Here is a 12,500-nt window from a genome sequence, read left to right as displayed (position 1 = left end):
TAGGGAAATGACCCACTCCTTTAATACAGTATAATTAACTTTTGTGGTAATCGCCATTGTTTTTAGCCTGGAAAACAAGTTTACTGATTGGAACAAACCCGTGTTCGGTCCCAGCATGAAGAACAATTAACCGACTACCTTTCCCACTAGGGGGTTTAATACCACTGGCTTTTTTCTGAATGGATGTCGATCAAACATTTCCCAACGGTGTGGTTTTGGTTAATCCCAGTCTCGTTCAAGTATACAAAAGATTTATAGCCACTGGCTTTTAATGCTTTCATTGCTCTTAAAATCTTAGTTCTGGCTGAGGCTACATCTTTTCTCTCCAGTAGAAATTTTCTTCCATTAACCTTGCTGTATTGAAAGCCAATTTCACGAAGAACTTTGTGAACAGAAACCGTGCAACCTTTAAACTCAATATTTTCTTTTAATTCAGCTGTTATTGAGTTAAGCGTTTGAACTTCCTTCCTTGCATGAAAGTCTAAAACTGTTCTACGCAAAACGCTCTTGTCAAAATCATCGAAATTTGTCACGATTCTTCGTTGCTGCTTCGTCTGTTCTACGAAAATTGGTTTGCCGTATCTCTCTCCCGTTACTTTTCCTTCTTTGCAAATCCTGCTGATTGTCCTCACCGGTATCATTGTTGCTCCCGATGAGCGTTTCAATGTTCATATAACATCCATAATGGGTACATGGTTTGCCTTTTCTTTGTCATAGTACTTCACGACCCTAGAAACTATTTTTTGAGCCTGGGGATAAAGGCTAATGCGGGAACGAGGACTTCCTTCCATGTTCTTTGTAGGGCGACTGCTTTGATTGAGCCATCTCTATGCAGACACACGTTATTTGTCATATTTATGCCCCGAGGTCAGCTTAACGCTTGAGATAGGATGTGACAGAGCTGTAAAACTTTTCTGCCACGTTCAAGAAGAAACGCGCCATTTTATTGTCATAAAAGTAAGGAAATTACGAGGGCATTTAATAACCGGCGAATAATTATTATAGATTAATATTTGCGTTGTATAACTTATGCTGCCTTCATACACCAAACAACGTGATGGTAATATTTGATATGGCATCCCCGCTCCCCGCCCAAACCCTGCCTTATTCACCTTACAGTATAGCATGGTAGTATGATGCTGGAATATTATTGTTTATGTAAGTTGTTAAACTTCTGTAATACGTTAATTCATCAGCTTATGATTGAAAATGATTCTGTATTGAAGAAACGTTCCTACTTACTTCTTGCAAAGTTATCCCATTAACATTTGTAGACTGAATATATGCTTGCAAATCAGAAATTCGTTTTCTTAAACTATTTATATTCCAGGATATGATGTGGAGTTTGTGCGCCGTTTTGAGAAATATTCTTTCTTAACATACTTTTCGAATGAAGGATATTCATTTTTAGCTCATTGGTTGGACTTTCCATATATTTGGTTATGAAATCAAGAATATGAGCTAAATCTCCGACCACATTTTTCACATAATCTGGCTTATTAGCTGACAAGCCAGCCTTGCATGCATTTGAACTTTTACCACCATTATTACATTCCTCTACAACCTCAAGATCTTGAGCTACCCTTTCATTACAAACAACAACCTTATTTTGCAAATATAGACTATTCATAGTATTCTAACTACTTAATACCACCCGTTTGAGTTCTTGAATCTCTCTTTACGAAATTCCAGGATAAAATTATTATATTGAACTTGAATCTCCTCACGAGATTTATTCTTTTCCATATTTTGGTTTTGCAGTTTTATATGCTTTTCCCAGAAATTTTCAACAACCACTAGAACCTGATAATTATTACAGACAGAACTGTAATTTCTTACAGCATTTTGATTCATTTTTTTTTTCCTTTATTTTGTCGCCACACACCCTCGACTCACGGGATTTACCACAAAGTCGACAGCGATGCTCATTAAGGCACTTCCAGTCCATATGACCACAACTGTAACAGGGTTGTCAAAAATAATTACCTTCTTACAAACACCATACGGCTCTTTTGGTTTTTCCATTACAATATTTCAAAGCCACTTTGTTAAAAACCCAACAGCTACCTCATCCTTCACTGTAATATAAAGGATGTTTCTACCTTCCGTAAATAGAACCTCAAATTCTGGATGACACTTGAAGAGGCTAGCTTCTATAGTTTGAGTTAGCAAGCAGTGAGCCGTTAAGAAGGGCTATTTTAAAGGTTCAGCAAATATAATTAGTTTATCTCTGATTTTAAAGGAATCTTCCACGAAGTAAGTTTTTATGTTGTTACATTGTTTTTATTATTTAGGACTTGAATTGATATATAAATTTTTGTTTAATTTTGTGTTAAATGTACGAGGAAATGTGTGTAAGTGATCTTGTATAAATTCGTCAGAGCTCGATGTAAATTTTGAGAATTTATGTTGTTTGATTAAATGTTTGGTTTTAAAGATTGTTTTAACATCGCTTAGGCTGTCCTTTGATAAGAGTTTACATGTGTTAACGGCTAATTTATTAACAGATGGCCTTGTTTAATTGTGAGAATTGGCAGATACTTTTAATTGAAATTCATTATCATTAATTTATATGATTTTATAAGTTAAATTTTCTGTTTTTTAATAGTTTCTTGATATATCTTTGTACATCGAATAAAATAGTTTATATCCGATTCGGAGATTTTTCTTGCTTCTTTTATTAACGCCACAATGCCCTTTCATAAATAAGTGTATTCTTATCATATACACAAGGATTTTATAAAGAATATCAAACTAGGTCACATCCCTTTACAGTCCCATCCATATTATTTATGTTTTGAATAATTAATTTTATTACCAATAACGATTAACTCCAAGTATGTGTTGTAGTAATTTGAGAGAACTTAAATTAATCTTCATAGTGTCATTCACTGTGAATTGCAACTGCCCTTGGTTGAGTCTCTGAGTAGGAATGTGACAAATTTTTTCTTATTTAAAAACTTTTTAGTTTTTTTCTACTATTCCTAGACAGAATCACTAAAATATAAGAAACATAAATATGTCGTTAGAAACTGTATTAGTTTATTAAAATACCTGTCCTTGATTAATACAAGGGGGCGTCGCTAAATTAGGCTTCTTTGTAAATTATCTTTAAATTGCCAAATAGGCTTTTTGTTTTAGAGAAAGTTATCATATTGATATTGTTGTGAAAAACACATATGTACATTGCACACATGATTGCACTTCAGAATGAGGTAATATTGACTAATGTCAAGTGAACTAATTTTAGGTATCAACAGTGACACAAAACAGCAAGCTTTGATTAGCGTAATTGCGCTGCCACTCCTGTTCATGAATTCAAATCCTGAAATGGTTCGGGCAATACATCGCACGGTCTATCGTGCACACCATATTCGCACTTCAATACAAGCTGCTCATGAACTTACCTAGAATGCCTAGACGGTAATTGATCGTGACGACAATCACTTTAGCAAGTGCAGCGATGACAGACCCATCGTAAAGGCTGGCAGATCCCCACTGGTAGGATTCCCCGTGGACGTATACTACCACCGGGTAACCTGTTTCATACCTATCTGTAATAGAAAAAAAAAAAAATATAATAGCATTCATTGTTTCTTTTAATAAAAAAATGTTGCGCGATATATAGGTCTTACGATGACAGAATTTATAACTGCAACATATAAAATTAATGTTCCTATAGTCAGTACATGAATTAATCTAATGATTGAAAAACCTAAGTTGTAGCTTATCACGCTGCTACCAGATCCCTGAGATGGGATTTGTAAAAGAGATTTATGCAATATTAACATTAAAATTTTGACATGATTCACCACTAGCTCATTGTGTATTTCACAGTTTCCCACCACAAATCTAAGAACATACATTTTAATTGCATGCTTCTCCTTCTTGAACTCTCACTGTAAGAAAAAATAAAAGTACTCTACTATCGAAACCACTTTGGTGGACACCAAATGTGTGGATGCATCAGTTAGGAAATAACTGAAAAGCGGGATGAATGCAACTTACTTCATTGTGACGGTGGATGAGTTTATATACTTCCCATTCCAAGGAAGAACGGAACAAAAAACTCAAACACAATGATGCAAGAACATAATTTAAAAAAGCTTACCAGGGTGAGGAGAGAGCGATAACGCTTATATATAAAAAAAAAAAAACACAAAAACAGAAATACTGTTAGTGTACGATCGTGTGTGATATACATGCAGTAATTTTTTTTTTATTTATTTATTTTATTTTTTTTTTTTACTCAAGAAAATATACAGTTTACAAGTTAATTTTTGCAAATACATATTCATAATAAAAACATATATACTTTAATATTTATTTTCCCGTTGTGTTTTATAATTCATCATTTACATATACTAACATTAGTCATTTAAATAAATATTTACAGAACATAGTAGAACAAGACAATCTGATAATGCAATAAATAAGGATTTCTACAATTTATATATGTTAAATTTGAGTTATTATTAAGGAATTTCTCACTTACACAATGTTACTCATTTTTCTCGATATTAACATATTCTTTAGTAAAATTTATCATACATTTATCCTCTAGTGACTTTAACAATATAAATCTTGTCTTGAATACGCTACTTTTAATAAAGGAAATCATGCTTAACTCATCCGCTGAGGGCATTACCTCATGAAGGTACCAGATCCCTGTTATAAATTCACTTATCAATAACATTGCTGTATTTCTATCCCTTTTCAAATATGCTTGAAAATCCAGTTTTAAAACCTTTAGAAAACTTTGTGTGTGTATTTTGCAAACCTTGTTCAAAAATGCTTTGATCCAATTCACAACTGTTCTTCTAAATTTACAAAAATATACTAAGTGCATAATTGTTTCAGGCTCTCCACAATTACCACACAAATAACTGTCCGCAATGTTCATCATAATTAACCTATCCTTTGTAGCTAAGACTTCGTGGCTGTATTTAAACAATATTTCTCTATTTACTGAATCAATGCACATATTATTTAAATTTTCCTATATCATATTCCAGTTAAACTACGGATAACTTTCTTCAATACTTGGCAGAACTGATTCACCTCTCAGCATGTGACAGTAAATGTGCTTTAATTTCAGCAAATGATAGGTCTTTACCTTTATTAGAGAATGAAATATCTTTATTATTTTGTCATAATATGGATTGCTAAAAATGGTAGATTCACTTACACTATTCTTCAGATCTCTAACGTATATGCGATTAATCCTAGAACCATACTTATGCCTAACATACGTATATTCTATCAAAGAAGCGGCTTCCCAAATCACTTGTTTTCCCCATCGAATCATACGGCTCAGAATGTTGGATTTTAAAAACTACAGATCGGAAAAGATTTGAAAGTTTTGAACTATGGTGTTACAGAAGAGTCCTTAGGATAAGCTGGATTGAAAAAAAGACTAACGTGGAAGTTCTACAAAAGATCAATATCGAAAAAAGATTACTTGACATTTTGGATGAAAGAAAACTAACTTTTATTGGACATCAGGTTCGGAAACACAATACTCTGGAAAGAACGCTACTAATTGGATCAGTCTATGGTACAAGAACGAGAGGAAGGCCTAAAACTAGATTGAGTGACAATATCAAGGAGATGTGCGGGCTAACGATGGTGGAGTTGGAAAGGAAGGCTCAAGACCGGAATGAATGGAGATGTTTTGTGCAGAGAGCCACGGCCGTTTGATGATGATCAAATGGTTTGTCAAGAGCCACAGATTTTTAAGTTGCAAATAATTTTTTTAATCTTTGAAGGGCTGTCGAAATTATATGATTATCAGGATTAGGGCAATGTCTTTTGCTTGTTATGCTGTTCCAATCCCCACCTATGATCAAGTTTCGTAAATTGTGTCTCACGTAATATAACATGACATTTAAAAATGGTTCCTCGCTTTCCCTTTTCTTATTTGTCCCAGAAGGGGCATACACATTTATTAATAGAAAATCTGTTCCTTGATAGGTACATTTTACACTGATTATTTGGCCCTTTACATCCATCTCCCTATTCAGAACCATCAATCTCGACTTTTTATTGAAGAGAATAGCAGTGTGTTCTTCAACAAGACAGTTGGATTCATATCTCGCAATGCTTTTCAACATACTCAAGTTGCGAAATTTCTTTGACATTGTGATCTTGCACAAATATTACATCCAAATGATAAAAGTACATAAAATCAATCAATTTACTTTGCTTATGAGAGGTACATAATCCATTAACAGTAATAGTTTACAACACCACGCTCTCCATTTACTCCAAAATAATGCAATCCTGCAGTCTTCATCTTCTTGCACAGTAATTGGGTGGCTATTTAAATTCTGGGAAAGCAATAATTAGCAAGATATGTTGAGTAAGGGGGAAGGGGTTATAAAAAGAAAATAACTCTGTTTCGTCACTAAACGACTCGGAACTGACATGTCAACACAGTCAACCAAACAGAATTCGTGATGCCAGCGTACATAAACAGAAGTCTGTGATACCAGCGTACAATTGATATACTGAATATTCAAAATATGCTTAGTTAAAAATGGATTAATTACTCAAAAGTGTCCATAAAATATGCATTTTACAAATAGTGACACTTTTGAGTAATCACTCAATTTTTGATTAAGTATATTTTGAATGTACACTATATCAAATGTACGCTGGCATCACGAACTTCTGTTTATGTACGCTGGCATCATGAATCCCGTTTCGTTGACTTTGTTGACATGTCAGTTCCAAGTCGTTTGGTGAGGAAACCGAGCTATTTTCTTTTTATAACCCCTTCCCCCTTCCTCAGCATATCTTGCTAATTATTGCTTTCCCAGAATTTAAATAACCACCTAATTACTGTGCAAGAAGATGAAAACTGCAGGATTGCATTATTTTGGAGTAAATGGAGAGCGTAGTGTTGTAAACTATTACCCCATTAACGTTAACAGTTGCTAATTTTAGTTAAGTGAAAGTTACAAATATAAGAAAGAAAAACTTCTATATTCATTCAATTTGAAACATTTATTCACTGGCAATCGATTCATCCCGTCTTCAGAACTACTTTTAGGTTCCTCGAACACTGATGTATCTTCGTCCCATGTTCGACTCGGAAAGCACACCATTATAGCCTCAGGCGAATGCCTTTGCTTGGTTCGTCACTAATAGTAGCTTGCCACATTTCGGCATCACTTGTGTTACCAAGGTTGAAAACAGTGTCTATTGTAGGTTTTCCGCCACAGTCCACATTATTCTCTTAATTTTCTTCACATTCCTGAATTTCACTTATCACCTCTTCGATGGAATCCTCTTTATTTTGCACTACACATATTTGAATGTTCATTTCCTTTCCAATTTGTCTCGTCTGCTTGGATTTCTGCTTCAACTGTCGAGATAACGAGTCCTTCTTCAGGTGATGCGGGAATTTTCACAAGCCTTTCAGCTGCTACCTCATGATGTCTTTCGTTGTCCGTTCCGTTTCCACTTCGTTCATTCGTCCATCGCCAGTCCTCGTCACGGTGGTGGTTCTGATGCTTTCATGGCCCAAGTCCGAATTATCGTTCCTTACTTCTGGTCCCTTTCTCTCTTTTTCATTCGCCGATTTGGCTCATCTTCCCTTTCGTTATTGTTCGCGCTGGATGAACTATTCTTTTTGTTCTTAGATATTTCAGGGAAATCTCCCTCATTAAAAATGCTATTACTCTCACTAATATTCAAATTGCAGTCGTTCACTAGATGACCTTCTTTCCCACATTTGTAACATGTTCTATTCTGTCCACTATATAAGAAGGTTAAATTATAGCCACCAATATAAATTGATGAAGGGATGTTTTCTTTAACTCGCATATTTGCTGTCCGAACGCCATTGAATAAACCCTCAAAGGGCACAACTGCAAATTTGTTATGCCTTAAGTGCTCTACCTTTCCATACCTATTCAATATATCTGCTATCACTTTATCATCCATCTCGAACAGTGCGTTCGTTATCGATACATACGAAACTTGAGAACTTAAATTTATAACCTTCACATAGTCAGTTTCATTTAACTGTATAACCAGATCCCTGAGATGGGAATTGTAAAATAGATTTATGCAATATTAACATTATAATTTTGACATGATTCACCACTAGCTCATTGTGTATTTCACAGTTTCCCACCACAAATCTAAGAACATACATTTTAATTGCATGCTTCTCCTTCTTGAACTCTCACTGTAAGAAAAAATAAAAGTACTCTACTATCGAAACCACTTTGGTGAACACCAAATGTGTGGATGCATCAGTTAGGAAATAACTGAAAAGCGGGATGAATGCAACTTACTTCATTTTGATGGTGGATGAGTTTATATACTTCCCATTCCAAGGAAGAACGGAACAAAAAACTCAAACACAATGATGCAAGAACATAATGGCTTAAAACAGCTCATCAGGGTGAGGAGAGAGCGATAACGCTTCTATAAAAAGAAAACAGAAATACTGTTACAGTGTACGATCGTGTGTGATACACATGTAGTAAAAAAAAAATTAGGTCTTCTTATGCAGATGTTTGTCAATGGACGGCCAATAATGTTATCTTCACAAAAAATTGTGTCTTGTGTATTCCAATGTGGTGCTCAACTGTCCCTTGCATCCTTTTACTTTATGATGACATGCAATTGTCATTTGAGTAGTTTTAGCCTTTCTGTAGATAAATCCATTATTAGCAAGTTTGTTATTGACATTGTAAGGACACCGCTCCCTTCGTCGTCCAGAAAATCAACAAACTATTTATTTGAATTCTCCTTTCGCCACACCGAGGTTTTCCATGTATATGTATTCCGCTCTATCAGAGCTACATTTTGACATATGTAATATTTCATTACATGTTTCTGTTAACTCATAATTCGTATATTTGTAAGTGTAAGAAAACACATATTTTGGCGGGCAATTCAATCTGGTTTGGCGCCAGCGCTATCCTACCTTTCCGTCCGCACCTTGTAATATACTCCCATGCACATTTGAATAAAGTATCAGTTGATCTTGGTGACGCTTGTCTCACTGTCCTTACAACTGGTGACCCCGGAGTTGAAAGTAGCATCAGCGGTTTTGGCTTTGCCATTAACGGACTTATTACGGCCGTGCTACCTTCTCTTTACTCTGTTACCTTAGGCGTGAGCCTGCCTTTGGTTCTCCCACACTTCGGTGCATGTAAGGCAGTAGGATGAGCTTAACCGACATATCAACTTCCCACCTCTTCGCCAACTCGTTGTCTGGCCACGATGCAGGAAGCAACATGCCCATCGCACCCAACGGCCTCGCCTCCATGCCCAAAGTCAAACTGCCGCCCTTTTCTCAACACAACACCGCTTCCTGGTTCCTGAGAGCAGAGGTATTCGTCAAGATTTCCCCATGGGTCGACGCCCAGGCCGGCCAAGTTTCATACGACGACCTGAAAACGAAACTCATTGGTATCTACTCCCTCTCATTCTCAGCAAGGGCATAGAAAGTCCTGGACCTCGCCGGCCAGCCCATGGGTGACACCTCTCCTGTCGAGGCGTGGGACGAGTTATCCAGCCTGTTTATGCTCCCCGAAACAGACAGCAACGGCCGACGACGTGAGATTAGCTTATCTCGCGAGATCTTTCTTCGTCGCCTACCACAGGACGTAAGGGCCAAATTGACAGACGCCGACACGCTCCCGATGAACAAACTCCTGTCGAAGGCTCAGAAGCTCCACAAGGCCTCCAAAGCATATCGCCTCGGAGCATCATCGTCAACACCGCCTTCGTTCTCCTCCTTCAGCAGCTGCTCTTCCATAGACTCCTCGGCAACGGCCACTGAGGACGACGCGATCAACGTTCTATCAAGAAAGAAACCGCCACAACCAACACGACCGAACCCTAGGACTAACCCAGCATGGTGCTTCTACCACCAACAGTTCGGCAGCGACGGCAAGAAATGTAGAGCACCATGCAATTTCCCTAGAAGACGACGCCAGAAGCATCCACCTGCCACCATCGCAGCCGCAGTTAACCAAAACAAGAATGGTTTCTATATCCTCGATACCATTTCCAACCGTAGACTCATGGTAGACACCGGCGCAATGCAGTCAACGTTCCCACCTTCCAAGTCCGACCTAGACCGTGGTCCCGACAAAAACACTCCCTCACTCATCGCCGCCAACGGATCTCCCATACGGTGCTATGAGATCAAGACCCTCAAGATATCTATCATGGGCCGTTCGTATTCTTGGCCCTTCGCTATCGCTGACGTCAATCGCCCCCTCCTCGGTGCGAATTTCCTCGCCCACCACGGACTCCTCGTCGATGTCGCTAACAAACGTCTCATCAACACGGGAACCTGCCAGTCCCGCGCCCTAGAATACGGCCCTGAAACAATGTCCGTATCCGCCGTAACGATGCACCCCTACGCCGACCTCCTACGAGAATTTCCCGAGGTTTTCAAGCGCGAGCTCCGACACTCGCCAGGTTCCCCGTCCAAGCACGGGATCTACCACCACATCACAACGACAGGACCTCCCACTCACGCCAAATTCCGCTTCTCGCCCCAGAAACTGAACGATGCCAAAAGCGCCTTCGAGGACATGGAACGCATGGGTATCTGTAAGAAAGCATTGAGCCCCTGGGCATCGCCCCTACACATGGTAAAAAAGCCGGACGGGTCCTGGAAACCTTGCGGCGACTATAGGCGCCTCAACCTCATCACAACGCCCGATCACTACCCGCTGGCCAACATGCAGGACCTAACGAACGCGTTGCACGGCGCGAAGTATTTTACCAAGATGGACCTCCTCAAGTCTTATTTCCAGGTCCCCGTATTTCCGGAAGACATCCCGAAAACTGCCATCGTAACGCCGTTTGGATCCTACACCTTCGCATACTCAACCTTCGGTCTACGCAACGCCGGGGCGACCTTCCAACGACTAATGGATAGCATTCTGGGTGACCTACCTTTCTGCGTCTGCTACGTCGACGACATCCTGATATTCTCGAAAACCAAGGAGGAACACCGGAGGCAAGTCCGCACTGTCCTCAAACGCCTACAGGAGAACGGCCTGGTTGTACGTTTCGACAAATGCACGTTCGGTGCGTATGGAGTGGATTTCCTTGGTCACCGCGTATCCTCGTGCGGGGTAAAACCCGTGACAACCAAGGTTGACGCCATCAGAAAGTTCCCGATACCTACGACCATCCGCCAACTTCAGGAGTTCCTGGGGATGGTTAATTACTACAGGCGCTTCATCCCCAACATCGCACAAACCCTGTCACCCCTCGACAACGTCCTGAAAGGAAAAGCAAAAAACTCGAGTGGGGTTTGCCCCAGCAACAGCCATTCGCCCGGACGAAGGATGCTCTCGCGAATGCCACCACCCTGGCTCATTTCGACGACAACGCGCCCCTGCGACTAACGACCGACGCCAACAATGTCACCTGTGGGGCTGTGCTGGAGCAACTCGTCGATGGTTCTCCTCGACCGCTGGCATTCTTCAGCAAGAAATAGAAACCCGCCAAAACAAGATACAGCACCTTCGATAGGGATCTCCTCGCCGTCTACCTCGCCGTCCGCCACTTCAGGCACATCTTGGAGGGCACTCCCTTCACAATCGCGACGGACCATCAAGCCCTCGTACACGCTTTCACGAAATCGACAGACGCATGGTCCTCCCGACAACGACGTCATCTCGCATCAATCGCCGAATTCGGGTGCACCATACGTTACGTCCCAGGAAATTGACGCAATCCACCTGGGAATCGACTACGCCAATCTCGCAACCGAACAACGCACCGACCGAGAAGCACAGGATCACCTGACGGGGCCATCCGCGCTCAAGATAAGTGCGATTCCCCTCGGACCAGCAGGAGTAACTATTCCTTGCGACACCAGCACCGGCCGCACACGTCCCTGGATACCAGCCTCCTGCAGAAGGAAAATATTCAATATCATCCATGGACTTTCACACCCCTCAGGACGCACCACCGCTCGCCTTCTGTCTGAAAGGTTCGTCTGGCCAGGGATAAAAAAGGACGCCCGGGAATGGGCGAAGTCATGCATCAACTGCCAGTCAAGCAAAGTCAGCCGTCACACCGAATCGGGGGTAGGCGATTTTCCCCAGCCGAAAAGACGTTTCGGTCACATACACATCGACGTCGTGGGGACCATTGCCCCCTTCTGGATCTGCTCGCTACCTGCTTACGATCATCGATCGCTCATCGAGGTGGTTGGAGGCATCGCCGATGACCGAAGCTGCGACTCAAGCATGCGTCGAAGCCCTCCTGTCAAGCTGGGTGAGCAGGTTTGGCGTTCTTGACGACATCACGACAGACAGAGGCCCCGCTTTCCTCTCAGAAATATGGCTCGCTTTGGCGAACCTGATGGGGACGACGCTCCTCAGCACCACGGCATACAACCCCGCGGCAAACGGCATGGTCGAAAGAACTCACCGCGCCCTCAAGGCGTCCCTGATGGCGAGCTGCACCGACGGGGACTGGAAATCACGACTTCCTTGGGTACTCCT

General features: G+C 40.5%; 1 protein-coding gene across 1 annotated transcript in view; it reads right to left on the bottom strand.

The window, feature by feature from the left end:
- The window catches only part of LOC137652450 (neuroligin-4, X-linked-like), a 250,648-nt gene that overhangs the window by 82,870 nt on the left and 155,278 nt on the right, over positions 1 to 12,500 (bottom strand). The window contains exon 2 of the mRNA XM_068385840.1: positions 3,408 to 3,554. Within this exon, the coding sequence (XP_068241941.1) occupies positions 3,408 to 3,554 (147 nt within the window). The remainder of the gene's footprint in view (positions 1 to 3,407; positions 3,555 to 12,500) is intronic.

This window comes from Palaemon carinicauda, chromosome 1 (genome assembly GCF_036898095.1).
Source record: "Palaemon carinicauda isolate YSFRI2023 chromosome 1, ASM3689809v2, whole genome shotgun sequence".
NCBI lineage: Eukaryota > Metazoa > Arthropoda > Malacostraca > Decapoda > Palaemonidae > Palaemon > Palaemon carinicauda.
Note: the sequence above shows the minus strand (reverse complement) of the source record. Positions and strands in the feature narration are given on the sequence as shown.